This window comes from Arvicola amphibius, chromosome 15 (assembly GCF_903992535.2).
Source record: "Arvicola amphibius chromosome 15, mArvAmp1.2, whole genome shotgun sequence".
NCBI lineage: Eukaryota > Metazoa > Chordata > Mammalia > Rodentia > Cricetidae > Arvicola > Arvicola amphibius.
In genome coordinates this window covers 51,352,334-51,370,009 of record NC_052061.1, presented here as the reverse complement: position 1 = coordinate 51,370,009, position 17,676 = coordinate 51,352,334, and the positions used below count along the sequence as shown (strand labels likewise).

General features: G+C 48.4%; 1 protein-coding gene across 4 annotated transcripts in view; it reads left to right on the top strand.

Moving 5' to 3' along the window:
- Sipa1l2 (signal induced proliferation associated 1 like 2) overlaps positions 1–17,676 on the top strand; it is a 154,228-nt gene that overhangs the window by 84,998 nt on the left and 51,554 nt on the right. For all 4 annotated transcript variants that reach the window (XM_038312779.1, XM_042054231.1, XM_038312777.1 and 1 more), the window contains exons 4-9: positions 2,143–2,276; positions 4,064–4,252; positions 8,100–8,274; positions 9,392–9,495; positions 14,770–14,927; positions 17,004–17,580. In XM_038312779.1, the coding sequence (XP_038168707.1) occupies positions 2,143–2,276; positions 4,064–4,252; positions 8,100–8,274; positions 9,392–9,495; positions 14,770–14,927; positions 17,004–17,580 (1,337 nt within the window). The remainder of the gene's footprint in view (positions 1–2,142; positions 2,277–4,063; positions 4,253–8,099; positions 8,275–9,391; positions 9,496–14,769; positions 14,928–17,003; positions 17,581–17,676) is intronic.

Sequence of the window (17,676 nt, the reverse complement as noted above, 5' to 3'; positions counted from 1 at the left end):
GCACAGGTCAGAAAGAGCTGTCAGGAGGGACAAACACCTTCTCTTTATTCTCTTGTTCCCTAGTTTGTGTCCTTGTCATCTCTAGGGAAAGAGCTAATAGTTTCTTCAGTTTTTCAAAATATGACTTCTGATTCAGTGGAGGATTATATGCCACTGTGCCCCTAAAAAGACTGAGTACAACTGAATCTTCCCAGGGGGTCACCTGAGAGCATACCAGTGGAAACTCAGATCTAAAGTCTGCGGCAGCCTGTTCGGAAACAGAAGTTTGATATATGGCAGATATATATTTATGTATATATACATATACACACACGTAGTGTGTGTGTGATGGATTCTAAAACACCACAAACCTGGGATCAAATCTGAAGAAAGGGAAGTGACCACCGTAGAGAGCTACAGAGTATTGCCAAGAATAGTAGAGCCCAAATCCGTAGGGCAGTTAGCTGCAGCTTGGACAGTTCTGTGCTGACGCATGTGTGCTATACCGAGGGTTAGTGCAGCACCCTGGACCCCTTTTCACCAGTGCGTCCTCAGGAGTAACAAGAATCGCTGAGCAAACAGTTCACTTCCTGTTACTGATCTTAAACTCCTGCTTCAAGTCACAGAAGCTCCTCAGCTTCTTCAACCCTGACATGTGTTTGGTGACACTGGAGTTAAGGCTATGACCATTATCTTGCTTGGTGTCAGCACAAACTATATCCCACATACAGGCTTTTTCCATTCTGAAACTGACTCACCTTCTCACCAAACGTAGCCTTCTTGCTGCTTCTAGCTCTGCCTGGTCCCACAAGGACAGAATACCTGTGCTACACTAGTCTGCTTCCCCGGTCAGTATAAAATGAGTGGCTTTTATATCAAAGCCAGTCGGGGCAATGTTGAATGGAGTGGATCAGGTGCTTTGACTTCAGAGCTCTCCAGCAGTTCTCAGAGCATCGAACCACAGCTTGCAGAGTTTGCAGAGTTTGCAGAGTTTGCAGGCTTCCTGAACTCAAAACCAAGAGTTGGGAAAGAATGGTGGAGGCCTAGAAGGTGACATCCAGAGGGAATAAATGTGATGTTTCGTGTAAGGGTGAAGAAAAACTCCGTGTTTAAGGATACAACCCTTGGAGAACTGGCCAGGCTATGGTTCGTAAAGAATTCACATCTGTACCTGTTCTGCATGTGGTTCTGTGTGATATGGCTGTTAATGACAGGTGCGCTCCTAACCTGCATTAATGGGCATGTGGGCAACTGCTCTGCGCAGCCCAGCTGCCTCTATCGTGCTGCTGTCAGTTGGGCTGTTTCTGAAGAGACATCAGGGTAGAAACTGCAGTGGGACATGGTGACCCTCAACGAAGGGTCTGTGGTCCAGCCCGAGTTGTTCTCAGAGCGAGGAGTGTCCCAGCCCTGGAAGGGTTCCTGCCAGGAGATTCACATCATGAGTGAGGATTGCTTCCTTGAATGTTCCTGTGTCCCCACTGCTAGATGTCACCTGGCATGTGGCTATAATGAAGAGGCGTGAAGGCTGGTGACTGTCCATTAGAAAATGTATCCTGTGGCACCCTGTGCCTAAGAGATGGGACACCCTGATGTCCATTCCTGCCATGGCATTGTGAGGTTTGGGTCTCATTCAAGGGCCAGGGATTTATGGGAAAGAAAAGGTGAACTGGCATCTTGGTGGAGGGAGTTACTGGGTTTGTAGGACCAGTGACCTTCACAGCCCAGCAGTCGTCACGTGTTCCCTATTACTAATTTTCTCCTTAAGACACTAGAGACAGTTTGATAACAAGGTGGCCTTTGCCACTCCACTAATGGCTAAGATCACCTTGACAGGTCAGAGTGGCCCATTGGGTAACCTGAGGAGTTATATGGAAGGGAGCAGCACATGGCAGCCGTCAGTGATGACTGTGGAGGAAGCACGCCTCTCCACAGTGCTGAGGATGGCCACCCATCCTGCTGCATCTCAGGATGACCCTGACAGTGAAAAGCAGAGAGGTCGTGAGTGAGGCAGCAGGACCGGACAGCATGTCCAGATAGGGAGCAGGAAGGGTGCTGCTCTGTGCGGCAGGACATGGTGCCGCCTCGTGGCGCTCCCCTGGGGACGTATGTGAACAAATGCTGCAGCGTCGCTCTCCCCCCTGACTCTGCTCCTTTGAATCCCAGAGCACCAGAACTACTTTGGAATAGATGAAAACCTTGGCCCCGTGGCAGTCAGCATCCGGAGGGAGAAGGTGGAAGATCCCAAGGAGAAAGAAGGGTCCCAGTTCAACTACAGGGTGGCCTTCAGGACCAGTGAGGTGAGAGGCTGCTGTGGAGTCCACCCTCATTGCCACTTTGTTAAACTTTGGAAAACCTAATTTTCCTGTCAGTCATCTAATGCTTAAGGACTCTGAGAGGGGTTATGTGATTTTTTTTTTTTTTCCTGAGTGAGTACTTGGAAGCCCGTCCTGGATCTTAGGTAGCTGTAATCTTACTGCCAACTTACCTAACAGCATGGTAAAGATGGCAGGTTCTCAGACTGAGATATGAGAACGGATGTGAGCTGCATAATTAGTATCAGAATTTGGAAATGCATTTAAAATCAAATGCAGGAGATGAGGCGGCCTGTAGTGGGTCTGACCGGCATGTATAACCAATCTGGCTACATGTCCATCCAGCCCATGCCATGGCAGACCAGCTTGTTGTGCCTGCCTGGTCTCATACAGGTAAGAATCAAGATCATTGGACACATGGTCCAGTAAAGCAGCACACCAGCCACCCTAAGGAATCAGATTCCCCTGCACTGCAGGCCTGAGTCCTCTGTCCCACATAATCAGAGTGGGCCCCATTTGGCAGACCGTCCAGAATGTGCCAGCTGACCACGTTAGGTCAGACAAAAAAAAAAAAAAAAGAGGCTTTTCTGTTTCCTTTGTTTCTGTAAGCACGGTGACCCTGTATGTCTCAACTGATATATGCAGGTGTCCAGGTTTCCTGGGCTCAATGCTGACTATGTTTATATGGGGTAAGCCCTTTCCTTGAGTGACAGCTTTGAAGACAGACCTATGCACACTAAAGTTTAAGATAATAATGTAAATAATTGATGAAGCCAGTTGTCTTGATGTCTGTCACACTCGTCACCTTCCCTGAGGTCTGTGGACAGCATGGCTCATGCAGGTCACAGGCTTCAGGAGTGCACAGAGAACACTGTGTACATTCCAAGTGTCCCTGTGACCACATTCACTTGGACCACACGGCAGTGGCTGTTCCCTATCATGACAGCTCGGAAGGGTGACCCAGGTGTCTTACATACTTTGCTATTGCTATGAAGACACCATGACCAAAGCAACATCAAGGAAAACATTTATTGGGACTCATGGTTACTAAGGGTTAGAGTCCATGATCATCATGGTGTAGGGATTGGCAGCTAGCAGGAGGGCAAGCATGGCATTGTAAGAGCAGCTAAGAGCTCATATCCTGATCTATAAGCAGGAGGCAAAGAGCTAACAGAATGGCATGGGCTTTTGAAACCTCAAAGCCAACCCCCAGTGATGCACCTATTCCAACATGGTCACACCTCCTAATCCTTCCCAAACAGTTCCACCAGCCAGGCACCAAGCATTCAAATATATGTGCCTATGGGGACCATTCTCATTCAGAACACTAGGCTTCCAAGTAGTAGAACAAAACGTGAGACTGGGTCCTGTGGTCCCATCTCAGCCACCCACATGCACCTCCAGGAGTGCTCAGCATAGATATTAAACAGAATATAAGAAAGGAGAAGGGGATAAACAGAAATGCAGAGACTGGAGAAGGGCGATGTACTGTGGGCTTATCCCGGGTCCCTCCTCAGTAGCCTTCCCATGGGGTTTCAGGGCTTCAGGTCAATTGTTTGTGTTGCTCGACCTTGTTTCCTTCCTTCTTAGGTTCTCCTCTGTTTGTCTGATCTGTTTGCCCCTCCTGGTGCCTTCCCGTCCTTCTGTAGCGTTGTTGATGAAAGGAATGTTGATTTTGTTTCCACTGGATTATCTCGCTTCCATTTACTAAACTGTTAGACCCCTTGTGAGTAACCAGCACCAGGTATTAAGTGGAGTTTCATTTGTCCCAGCTCACAACACTGAGAGGAGCAATCCTAGAAGATGCTGTCCCCTCCACGGCCCGGCATGGAACCGCCCGGGGTCTGCCCCTCAAGGAAGTCCTGGAGTATGTTATCCCAGAGCTGAGCATACAGTGCCTGCGGCAGGCAGCCAGCTCCCCCAAAGTCCCAGAGCAGCTGCTCAAGCTGGATGAACAAGGGGTACGTACAGTGTGTGGCCAGAAAGCTTATGCAAACCTGAATTGTATGGGACACACACATACACACACATGCACGGGGGCACACACCCACCAGCTCGCCTCTCTCTAAAGATATGGTCTTACTTTCTCTTTGGCTGGTCTTGAACTCAGAATCCTCCTGCCTCAGTCTCCTAGGTAGCCAGAATTATAGACATTAACTCCTATACCAGGCTTTCATGTTCTTTCTTTGAGACCATTTATTGCAAATGTCTCCAAGTAAAGCGTATGACCCAAAGACCAAATCTAGAAAATCCCATAGAGGGTCCATTTCCCCCAAACCATGTGGTTCTGCTTTTCAGAAGGAGAGTGGCAAAACCACATGGCAACTGTGGTCTGCTATGTCCTCACCGAGTAAGGCAGATGGTTGTGAGGTCATAAGCCAGGCAGGTCCAAAAGCCATGCCCAGCCTTTTCAGACCTTGGGTGAACACCGTCTTAGAATTGGACGTCAGCAAACTGGTGTTGGAGGCAGGGCTCCATGGCTTTGTCTTCCAGCTTGGCCATGTTGAGTTGCTGTGTGTTGTGATGATGTTTGGACCTGAGTGCCCGCTGAACGTTCAGCTCTGGCAACTCCTCCTGTGTCCTGGAAGTCAAGGACTGGTGAGAAAAGAGACTATGTATTTACTCCTAACAGAGACGTATTTTACCATCCCCTGCCAGATCTGCCCTCTTACTCCAGGCACTGCTGCTCTGTTTATTTTCCTGAAAGCAAATCTGCCTGTGAGGGCACTAGCACAACAAAAAAGCTCAGATGTTTAACTGCTAATTAACCTTGCTGTGGCTCCTCTTGCTTGGATTCTGTCGCCCTTGTGGTTCCCTCTGATTGGCTCCTGGCCATCTCTCTTCCCTTCAGGACATAGTCAGGTGAGGAGAGTCTAGCTTGTTCATTTTCTTTGCTGGATTTGGTAAGATGTTTCAAGCAAGGAGACAGAGCACTGTGGATAGCTGAAAAGCAGTTACAATGCAGGGCCTTGGGTTTTGACACATTGTCTTTATAAACTTACCTCCCAGCTTCTGTAATGCTGTTTTTTTTCCATTTTTAGAAGTGTGTATGCACGCATGTGTGCACACGCCAGTACCTGAGAAAGCCAAAGAGCGTGAGAAACCCTGGGGCTGGAATCATAAGCAGTTGTGAGCCTTCCCACGTGGGTGCTTCGAGTTCAGAGTCTCTGAAAGAGCAGCAGACGCTCATAACCAGTGAGCCATCTCTCCAGCTCCCACTTCCTTTTTGTTTTTTAAAGATTTTTTTTTTATTTTTATGTGTGTGAATGTATGCACACCAGAAGAGGGCATCAGATTCCCTAAAACTAAAGTTGGAGGTGGTTCTGAGCCATCATGTAGGTACTGGGAACTGAAGCTGGATCCTCTACAGAGCAAGTGCTCTGAACTGCTGAGCCATCTTTACTATATACATTGCCTTTTTCTCTTCTTAAAGAGGTCATTCTGATTTATACATTAGGGAATTCATAGGTTGGCCTCTAAGAAGAGTTACCTAAAGAATGGCCAAGATCAAAAACACTTATGACAACTTAGGCTGGAGAGAATGTGGGGAAAAGGGAACACTCCTCCATTGCTGGTGGAAGTGCAAACTGGTACAGTCCCTTTGGCTATCAGTATGGCGATTTCTTAGAAAATTAGAAAAAACAATCTACCTCAAGACCCAGCAATACCACTTTTGGGTATATATCCAAAGGATGCTCAGTCACACCACAAGGACATGTGCTCAGCTGTGTTCACAGCAGCGTTGTTTGTCAGTGTACTAGGAGGAGGAAAAGTGAAGTGCCATTTGACATTTTTTTAGTTTTCTAAAAGAGGCCAGGTGACAATAGTTCACTTCCTGAATAGCAGTAGATTGCTGCAATCTTGTAGTAAACGGTTCTAGGTCCCTGGAAGCATTTCTTTCTCAGTTCCATCTTGCTGGAGAACAGATGAGGGAAGTCAATAGTGGTGACCACCCATGAGCGTAGCCCTGTTCCTGGCCATGCTGTGGGTGTCCCTCTATCTACAGGATCTGGATTCTGATTCTGTCATTACATTTCCCAAAGGTCTTGGTCCGTGCAATGCAGGTCTAGTGGTTGGAAACACCATTCCCATTTAGTTCGGATTTAGACGCAATTTGGGTTTTCTTGGATGCGTGGAAGACAGTGAAATCGACAGCATAGTGTTGAGCAGGGAGCTGCCACCCTTGGCCTCCATAAAGTCCTAAGGAGTGCCGGAAGTCCACCAGATGTATGGAGTCAGGGAGTGCACGCAAGCCCATGGAGGGCTCGGCTCAGCCAGCTCGACATCACACCTGTGGGGTCACAGCCATGCAAGTGATGGCCTGTTCTAGAGTTTACTGGTGGATGCTGCAGTTGAGATTCTCTGGCCATGGGGAGGGAAGTATAGAGTGCACGTGTGGAACCTTTTGACAGCACTCTGGCCTCGCGGAGTCAACCACCTCGTCCCTAAGGCTCTGAAGATCTAAGCCATCTCCAAGCAATCAGAGTCCTCTGCTGTTCGTAAAGAACAACAAAAAGTTTTGTCAAATTGAGTTTGTTGATTTTTTTTTCCCTTTGGGGACAAAATTCCCTTTTGATCCCTGTAAAGAATAAGCCCTTAATACCAGGTGCTCAGTAGCGGCAGCTTAACCTCTGGAAACCACAGTCCAGGCCAAAGCCACTGTGGTCTTTGTGATGAGGAGCTTGTGGCTCCACACCCCACCCACCCTGGTTCCTGTCAGCACCCATCAAAGAGACAGCGAAGCTTGTGCAGCCCGCTGAGGTTGCCCAGGAAGCACCAGTCTCTCTCACCGTGGACACTGAAGCAGCTGAGACTGTTACTGTGCTCTGGCTCTAAGAACTGCCTGTCACTCCGCCTCGCTTTGCTACTAGAGTCTTCTGTGGGGTTCAGTTTGAGGCTGAGTTTCCCATCTCAGTTCCGAAGGCCAACCCGCTGTGGAGCCACATCCGCAGAGCTGGTGACGTCTGAAGGTCAGTCTCTCAGGCTTCGCTGCTGCTGGAGGACCAAGGCCTCTGCTGCCAGGACCGAGAAGCTGATCTTTGGGGGCCAAGAGAAGCAAGTGCTGAAATTGGAACTAGTTTCTTTCTGGTTCTGGAGGAAATCAGCAGCTTCCACTTTGACACGGTATTGACTGTGACGTAGGATTGTGGCAGGAGCTGTTCAATCGCTGCCACAGCTCCTTCTGGAGTCTCGTGTCTGTGGCCAATGTTTTCTTTTCAAAACAGTCAAAATGTGAGAAATGACTGTAATTGTACAACCAAACGTCCTTTGGTGGAAACAAATGGAAACAAAAACGTACTGCAGTTCTCGCTGGGACTCTTCCCTTACCAGACCTTAATTTGATTTGATTTCTCTCCTCTCAGCCAACATTTTCCCATGAATGTTCAAATAAATTACAAAAGATAAAAACAAAAGAGCCGGAGAAGAGAAAATTTTTCTAAGTCCATGGCCTTACCCTTTCCTGAACTTGGGCGATAACCCTAATTCTGCTGTGAAGTGTTAGATGAGGCGTTTACACAGTCGCAGTTTTCGCTTTGTGTCTGCACAGGGCTGCCCACTCTTTCTCAAACCCCACACGGCGCTGGCCACAGACAGTGTTTCTTAGGGTTTCACTCTTCTCTAGCTGTATCCTTGGGTTTCTGGACTTGGTTCCTGTTTGTAACATCTTGCACAATGAGAGTTGCTTTTGGGACTTTCTCCAGCATGCTTTCCTGGGAACCAGATCCCGGGCTTCCGCAGCTTTAACTTGGCTAGAAGCGAGCAGGTCTGGCCTGGCTGCCAAGTTCATCATGTTTCCTCTCATTGTAGCTGAGTTTTCAGCACAAAATCGGGATCCTGTACTGCAAAGCCGGGCAGAGCACAGAAGAGGAGATGTACAACAACGAGACCGCAGGGCCAGCCTTCGAGGAGTTCCTGGACCTCCTCGGCCAGAGGGTGCGGCTGAAAGGCTTCAGCAAGTACCGCGCGCAGCTGGACAATAAGAGTGAGCACCTCTGCGAGTTGGAGTTATGGTGTTTGTGCGCATGTATGCAAATAGCCTGTGTGGCTTGTGTATGTGTGAGTTCCTGTGTTTTTGTGAGTGTATGTTTTACGTGCATGTATATGTGAGTGGCCTGTGTGTTTATATGCATGTTTGTGTGTGTTTATATACATTTAAAAACAACAGATGACTATCTTTACAATTAACAATTCAGACACCACCATTTCTTGTTTAAAATATTTATGTTTGTGTACATTGTGCAGAGTGCATGCAGGTTCATGTAGAGACCAGAGGTCAATGTCAGTCAGTGTCCTCTTGCATTGCTTTCCGCCTTATGTCCTTTAATTTCTATTTCTCATGTGTGACTCTGAACACACAGCACCGTGATGGGCGTGTGGAGGTAGATCATAGAATGACTTTGAGCAGTCGATTTCCTCTTCCCATGTTGTTGAGGCAGGCTGTCTCATTTTTTATACTACCTAAAGTACCCCAGGCTCTCTGAGCCCAGTGTGTTAGGGCAGTTCTGTTACCACCTCCTATCTTGCCATAGAAAGGCTGGGATTATGGGTGCATCAGCCCCGTATCCTTCTGGTTGGTCTGTGTGGGTTCCAGGGATCAGTCTTGGATTTTCTAGTTTGTTCGGCGGTAGCTGTCACCTGCTGGGCCATCTCACTGGACCTGGAGCTCGCTGATGAGGCACACTGGCTGCCCTGCAACCTCCATTTGCCTGTCTCCGTACCTGCCAAGTACAGACACCACTCCTCTCCTAGCCTTTGACATGGGTGCTGCAGATCCTCGCTCACTTCCCCAACTCACTTGGCAAGCACTCTGCCAACTGAACCAGTTCCCCAGCTTTACCGTTTTTTAGCGTGTGTTTATGCAGGAAGGAGGTACAGAAAGAGACCATAATCTCCCCGCTGGGTCCGAGTCTCTGAGAGCATGCTCAGTAGAAAGTTGACAGGCGAGCAGAGGCCTGGGAGGACAGCTCCAGCCAAGCAGAGCATCCAGGTTTACACACAGTGCGGCTTGTGCTTCTCATCCTTTGCAGAAACCACCGTCCACACAGTAGAGCCCTGGTTCTGTGCTTGCCTGACTAGCTTTCTGCTTACTTTGTTTTTAGCCGATTCCACAGGGACTCACTCCCTCTATACCACATACAAAGACTTTGAACTCATGTTCCACGTGTCAACGTTGCTTCCATATATGCCAAACAACAGGCAGCAGGTAAGGCCTCCTGTATGCATTGTGGCATGTCCCCACTCCCGTGTCCCCCAGTGCATCCATCCAGCTCCCAGATCCATCACGCCGGGTGGGGAAGGGGGAAGAGTGAGACCGCAAGTTTACATTTAACCATAGGTTGCGCTCATTAAGCTGACTCTCTGGCTGTTACTGTAGGATATTGGAGCCTTTATGGGAAGATGGTTGTATTTTTTATTGATCAGGAAACTGAGAAGCTGGCTACGCAGACTTTTTAAGAGAACCCCCCGTCCACCATGTTAATTATGAGAACAACTGTGTTGACCAGACAGACAGGTTTCCACATGTGGGTGAATAACTTGATTTTAGAAAGTATTAACTGCATTGGGGGCTAAAGCTGTTCTTAGCTGCTGCTCCTCATTGGGGTTTTATTGTGTTGTTTCGATGACCCAATGTATTGACCCTTTGTGTGGGGAGAGAATTCTCCTGCACTGGCAGTCTCTGGCAGACTTAAGTGTTGAAAGCTTAACGATGCCTAAAACATCACCAAGTAATTAACAGGATGTTTTGTGTAGCTATAAAATGAGTTGAGTTCTTTTACCGAAATTGCTAGAATTGATAGCAGATCTTGGCAGCGCTGTGGCTGCTCCACATAAGGTGTTCCTGGTGGGGAGCAGCCCCAACCCCAGCCCCTCTAAAGGAAGAAGGCTCCCTGAGTCTGGAGGTGACTCCCAGGGAAGGTCCTAAGCTGCTGGCACGTGGTTTGTGGCAGGACTGAGAGACAGTTATTGCTGAGTGCTGACATTCTGGACACCCTGTTGACCTCCTGTGCAGACCCCGCGGGGGCCTGAGAGCGGCTCCTCTGGAGAGAGAAACATACGGCAGATAATTACCTCATTTCCTTTTTATTTTAATTTGATTTGTTTGTCTTATGTTTATGAGTGTTTGCTGGGAGGTGGCATTGCAGATGGTTGTGAGCCATCATGTAGGTGCTGGGAACCAAATCTGGATCTCCTGGAATAGCAGCCAGTGCTCTTAACTGTTAAACCTTCTCTCCAACCCTGAATTTTCTCATTTCTTAAACGTTTGTGAAATCCATGAATTGAGTGAAAACTTATGGTTTTCTCCCCCCAAAGAAAGGACCGGCTACTTCTTCTCCCTCCCACTAGTTCTAAACCCCAAAAGTCCTTCAGCTAAGAAAACCACTGGGCTTTTCTCCTCAGGAGCAAACTTCAAACTTCACACCCTCCCTTCTGGGACTCCCTGGCTGAATGTTTTCCTCAGACTCTTAACTCAGTTCTTGACCTTCCTGGATGATCCATAGTGTTTTCTAGTATTTGTTGTTCTTCCCCCTTCATCTTTGGAAGATCTCTCCTTAGATCCCCGGGATTACTAGCCTTCACTGCCAGGCCTGGCTTTGAGCCCTAAGCAGTGCTGTGTGCACTATGCCTAAGTTTTTTTGTTAACTGTTTTATGATCCCATACGTGCAGCTCATGGGTATTTTTAGGTGACTAAATTTGCTTGCTGGCTTTGTCCCTATTCCTCAAGATCTGTGTGTAAAGGTTAGGCTTGAACGCCTCGACAGTCTGGGTGACTTTCTTCGCCCAGGCGTTTGGTAGACTTGCTGATTATAAGCTGCTGGTTGTAGCCGAACAGTGGCACTCCCTGATTGTGGGCGTGGCTATTAAAATTTTGCCACAGGTTCTTCTGACTCTTCCCATCTCTCTCATCCTGCAAATAATGCCCACAAACTTAATGCCAAGAGCAGAAAAGTCTGAAGTGCCAGTCCCATGGCAGTCACCATGGGACTCAGCCCAACCGGAACCCCAACTCCATTTGTACCCCTGTTCTTATTAGCACCAGAGTGTTTGTAACTTGTTAACTGGCCCAGGCTTGTCCTCAGAGGATCTGATTTCGTGTGTTTGTTCCTGTAATAAATCATTCTGGGAGCTGCTTGTTAAGGTAGTAAAGTTCAAGAACGGTTAGCAGGCCTGAGCCCTTCCCACCGGAGAAGCCTTACTGGCCCCTAGACCACAGATGCCCTGGGACCCCACATCTCTACACAGGATAAACTCATATTAGTCTCTCCTAAGGCTGTGTTTCCTGTGTACCCCTTCTGTGAAGAGACCACAGCTCAGCCAACAGGTGATGTCATCACCGAGAACTTCACACGGCAACTTCAAAGCTCACCTTGGCAGAGACACCCTTTCCTCAGAGTAGGCTCATAAACTAGGAGACAGCACAGTGCCTGGCACACTGTAACCTTTTCTTTCTTAGTGCATGTGCGAAGTTCAGTTGGCCCTGACTGGAAGGGGCCTTAAGCCCTATGAATTACCTAGGAGTGACCAGGCCCTTGGGGTTTTGTTATTATATTTACAGTGGACTTACAGGCTGCAATACTTGGGCTGGCCTGGGCAGTGTTAGACTGGCTGCAGGCCCTTCTGTGAAGGGTTTTGCACCTCATGGGTCCTGCTTGCTATAGCTGATGAGCCCTTAGATCCTAGAGCAGCCTGGGTTGTTTGGTGCTATCTGAGCAGATCAGGACTAAGCCTATATTCCCTCCTGACTGACACTCTCTGCCAGGATAAAGCCCAGAAGTGGCTCTGTGGTTTGTGTCTTCCTCGCCCCTGCATAGGAATGACAGCAGCTTGAGGGCTGCTGTGGAAGCCGAGGGCTGCACTAGCCCTGTTTTCCTCTTAGCCTTGTCAGGAAGGCTCTGAAAATCCACACTCTGCTCCGTGTCTTTGTTTTAATTGTATAGTATTGTTGCCTGGCTAGTTTGTACATTTACTCTGGCTGTTGGTACAGTATGGTCATAAGAGATATTAATTTGTTGATAAATGTTTGGAACCTCAGTTAAGTTGGAGGTGGACTGGCTGGGAACCCAGAGCAACCAGCTAGCTTTTGTGCCTCTGTGGGGAGCAAGAAAGGCTGCCTTTGGAAATACAGGCCTTGTTTGACTGTGAGAATACCTGCCTCCCTTAGTTTGTTGGTGCTTTGAGACAGGGTCTTACTGTATGCCATATGCTCCTCATAGATCGGTCATCTGACTGCCAAGGGACACAATGTACAGTGATTGTTCTGAACTCATGTGGTGCAGAGCCCCTGCCCGGCCGTTGGTTCTATTACCTCTGTCTTCACTGTGACTCCAAGATGTCCTGTCCTTTGGAGATTCTCAGTGAAGGATGTGTAGGGCAGGCTGCTGTGTTCTGTGTTCTACAGCTATGTCCTATCACAGCACCAGGCCTGTTTCAGTTTTAATAGCTGCTTCGTTCTTGATCTTCCTATGTCTGGTCACATTATATGAAAATGAACTTGTCAAGTATCAGGAAAGAGGGGGCACCTGTTTTGCCTAATGTAGTTTTTACTGTATTTTTTTTAAACATGAATTTGAAATAGTGTGTTTTACTTAGAGGTATATCAAAGTCTGTTAAAACTACAGATTTGAACAGGGAGATTAATACCGTGTATCAATATGTGTTTCAAAACTCCTGGCAGTACAATGGTTTCCCTGTGCTCAGACAGAGCCACAGGATATGAGCAGGACTCTTGGGGAGGAGCGTTTCATTTTTACTTCCTTGGCTCTTTATGTGTTAAATTAGAAGCCAGGGAGCTCTCTATGGATCCTTTTTATTTCCAAGTTTAAAGGGGGTTAAAAGTCAAACTCAATGCCCAGGACAGTCAAACATGTTCTGTAGGTGCCAAATAAACTCAAGGGCAAGGTCGTGTTCTTTGTTGTTGGCAGTGAAGGGAGATTTACTGCCGGAGATGGGCCCAGCCCTGCAGTGACTGCACCAGCTCCCTGGTGGGCGACTGGCTGTATCTGAAATAGGCGGGGTTCATTTTTGTGCTGCTCGCTTGTGCTTCCAGAGGCCTCCTGTGTAGGGAGGAGTCTTGGCATGTGGTCCCAGGAGGGTGAGCATGCTTTTAATGCATGGCAGAAGGAACATGGGTTGTGTGCCTCATTTATCCATTTAGCAAATGTGCATTGGGTGCCTACTTGGTGCTGGGCATGCCTTTGGAAGGCAGGAAGCCAGTCAGTACATTTCCTGTCCTTGGGAAGACCACGACCTAGATAGGAACTTAAACCAGTCAGGGAAGAGAGTGGACCTGGGTGACCTAGGCATGAGGGTGGAGCAGAGGTGCAGCCTTGACAGACTTCTCACTACCAAGACGTCTGAGAAAAATCAATGTGGACAAGGAAAAGGTTTATCGTAGCTCAGTTTCCAGCGTTTCAGTTCATAGTCACTTGGCTCTGTGTTTCTGGTCTCTAGTGAGGTAGGAGGGCACATCAGAGGAAAGCCTCTGGGAGGCTGGAGTCGGGACACCAGATGCAGCCCTCCCGGGCACTCCCACAGTGTCCTGCTTCCTCCAGCCAGGCCCTCTGCCTCCTCACTGTCACCTTCCCACTGGTACTTTCTGTTATGAGCCCTTCCTTAGATTTCCCACTGGAAGTCAGAGTCCCCGTGAGCGCCGCTGCATGGGGCTGAGCTTTCCTGCATGAGGCTTTGGGAGACATTTCAAATCCAAGCCTCAGAAGCAGAGACAACTGTCTGGGTGAGGTGTGCCAAGGTGCCTCACTCCACATCAACACAGGAACTGTCCAGGAAGAGCTTGTAGTGAGGAACATTCTTGGCAGAAGTGATGTCAGAAGCAAGTCTGGCTTCCTTCTCTCCCCTAGACTTTCAGTTTTGTAAGATTGCAAAAGACTGGGTTTTCTAACTGCTAGTGTAGTAGAATTCCAGATTTATTAATTAGTATGAATTCTATCAAAAAGCCAAGTTTCAGTTAATTAATTTTAAGACCTATGCTACCCATGGAGGAACCTCTTGGTTTTCTTGCAGAAATGCAAGGCAGCATGGGAGCCTGTGGTCTAAGCCAGGGCTGTGTGTGCAGTAGGTCACCCCTCCCTTAACCCTCTAAGGTGAGGTGCTTAGACCATAGCATATCTTACAAGTATATTGAGCATTAGGGTGCTACTTTAGGATGAAAGCAATAGCTGGTAAGGATAAAGAGAGAGAATAGAAGTAGATTTGTAAGAAAAAGGGATAGCTAGGGATGTAGCCCGGGGAAGCCCACTTCCCTCCCAGGTGCCATGCTCTCTCTCTGATGACCTTGGATGTTTAGATTTCTGTTCTGAGGGTCTTCTGCTTATGACACCCAGCTTATCAATATGCTCAAGGCCATTGGAATCCCCGAAGGGCTCTGCTTGTCCCTGGTCCTTCCTCAGTGGAGAGTGAGTAGGTTGTGTATATATTACTGTCTTGTGTGTCACTCTGGGTGTCCCCTTCCCTGCACAGCTGCTGCGGAAGCGGCACATCGGGAACGACATCGTGACCGTCGTCTTCCAGGAGCCCGGCGCCCTGCCGTTCACCCCCAGGAACATCCGCTCGCACTTCCAGCACGTCTTCGTCATTGTGAAGGTGCACAACCCCTGCACAGAGAACGTGTGCTACAGGTGAGCCTGTGGCCCTGCTTCCCATCTGGCTTTCAGTTCTTCTCCTGGACCCATAACTGCCTAACTTCTCCGCTTCCCTCCTCTTCCCCTGTGTGGCCTAGGCTGGCCAGGGACTCAGCCTCCGAAGTGCTGAGATTATAACCTGCCTGATAATAATTTTTATTTATTTTTGCTAGTCCTGGGGGTTGAAACCAGGGCTACGTGTCTGCTAGGCATGAGCTCTACCACAGAGGTACATTCTTAGCCGTCCTCACTCTGATTATGTTTTGTGGGCAGTAATTGCCTCCCTCTTAAGGAAGGAAAAACCTAGCTACTCAGAGTAGTGGGGTTCCATTTTCTGCTTTCCTGAGAGACTAAACCAGGGCCCATGGCTGACACCTCAGCCAGATGGTGTGGCCTGTTAGGGACGTGAATGGCAGATAAAATCCTAGAGACTCCCTGGCAGGGCCACTGAAACCCAGCACCACTTGCCTTGATGACGGTAAGGCCTGTGTGTGCTGTAGAGCCCCAAGACCTTCTCCACTGGGCCTGCGTTGAGTCCTGGCTCCTGTCTGGGGCTTTGCCTTAGGAGGTGACCAGGATGAATAACTGCTCCCTGCGCGTGTTGATAGGATGCTCCTGCCTCACTGCTTGTATTGGGTGTATGGGTTTCTTTATTTTTTTCTTAACTTTCCATTTTCATTGTGTATGTGCATATGTGTATATGCATATTTTGCATGTATGGGTACACTTCTGGGGGGCCCACATGTGTGTGTACGTGCATGCATATAGAAGACCACGGTTAATGTCAGGAGCCCTCCTCAGTGGCTCGTCTCCCTTCTGCATGAGGCAGGGTCTCTCAGTTAAGCCCAGAGCTCACTGATATGGTTGCTGGGGATCTGACCTCTGGTCCTCATGGGAAGATGGTGACGCTTCCCCCTCCCCCGCAGGCAGGACACCAGTCTGAGCACTGTGGCCTGGCCCCATGTGCAGCCCACTCGGGAAACCATTACCTCCTAGCTGGCTTTGCCTACTGATAGGAATCTCTGGCCCCCGTGAAGGCTCTACTTCAAACACAAGGTTAGGCTTTCCTCACAGGATGGCTATGGATGCACCTTTGGCCTAGCTAGGCCACTGACCTATGTTAAGGAAGGGACGACAGCTGAGAAAATATGTCACGTGTTCTGTATAAGCACTGTGCTTAAAGTGGGTGGTATTGGTGCAGACATGGACATCACATCTTCAGGGGTTTCTGGAACCTTCCTCAGCAATAGGCCAGGTCTACAGCTTTATTGTTTTTGGTGCTGTTTTTAGTGGATGCTGTTTTTGGTCACTTATCTTGTTGCTGCGACAGCACAGCTGATGAGTGCTCTCGGGGTTGGGACTTCCTGTGGCTCTGTTTCCATCGGCCTTGGTCAGGGAGGTATGGCAGGGTAGTGGGTATCTACCAGCTATGCTCCTTGTCCTCCAGGTCCCACGACTTCCCTGAACAGTCCCACTAGCTGGGTACCGAGTATTTGAACACATGGGCCCGTGAGGACATTTCCCATTCTAACCACAGCAGGTGTCTGTGACCCTTGCAGCCTTTATTCTTCCAGCAAGTCCTGTCTTCTGTTCCACTCTGTGGGATGACTTGTTAGCACAGAATTCACTGGAGACAAGGATCATTTTTCTTTTCAATTTTTCTTGATGCTAATTGAATTACTATGGGACAGATATTTTTCTAAGCCAGCCTACATTTTTTTGTGGAGCATAGCTCTTCACATTGTTTTTCTATATAGAAAATGAAATATTTCAGTTCTTCTCAGAGTCATTGGCTTTTAAGAAATCAGAGTGTAGCCACTAATTTAATATTTACTGATTTGATTCAAATGAAAGCCAGCAGAGTGCCTTGAATTTTTGACAGTACCCCATCAGGTCCATTGATCCTCTCAAAATTAGAATAATAACAGTCTGCAAAACAGGTGGGCTAACCTATGTAAACAGATGGGCTAACCTATGTAAACAGGTGGGCTAACCTGTGTTAAATATGGGACCTGCCACCTTAAAGAAGAAAGAGCCATGACTCATCTCTTTTCATTTTTCTTTCTTCCTCAGTGTTGGCGTTTCCAGGTCAAAGGATGTTCCTTCCTTTGGTCCCCCAATCCCCAAAGGTGTAACTTTTCCAAAGTCAGCTGTGTTCCGGGACTTCCTTTTAGCCAAAGTAATCAATGCAGAAAACGCAGCCCATAAGTCAGAAAAATTCCGGGCCATGGCTACTCGAACAAGGCAAGAATACTTGAAGGACTTGGCCGAGAACTTTGTCACAACCGCCACGGTGGACACTTCTGCGAAATTCAGCTTCATCACCTTGGGTGCAAAGAAGAAGGAGCGAGTAAAGCCGAGGAAGGATGCACACCTCTTCAGCATTGGGGCCATCATGTGGCACGTGGTGGCACGGGACTTCGGCCAGTCAGCAGACATCGAGTGTCTGCTTGGGATCTCTAATGAGTTCATCATGTTGATCGAGAAGGACTCCAAGAATGTCGTGTTTAACTGTTCCTGCAGGGATGTGATTGGCTGGACTTCGGGGTTGGTGAGCATCAAAGTCTTCTATGAACGGGGAGAGTGCATCCTGCTGTCCTCAGTGGACAACTGCTCCGAAGACATCCGGGAGATAGTGCAACGGCTCGTAGTGAGTATGGCCTGTGTCTCACAGTCCCAGTGGGCTGCACCGACTTCACGCTTGGGCCACCAGCTGCTGTCCCAGTGAGGGCTGAGGTCTTTGTTT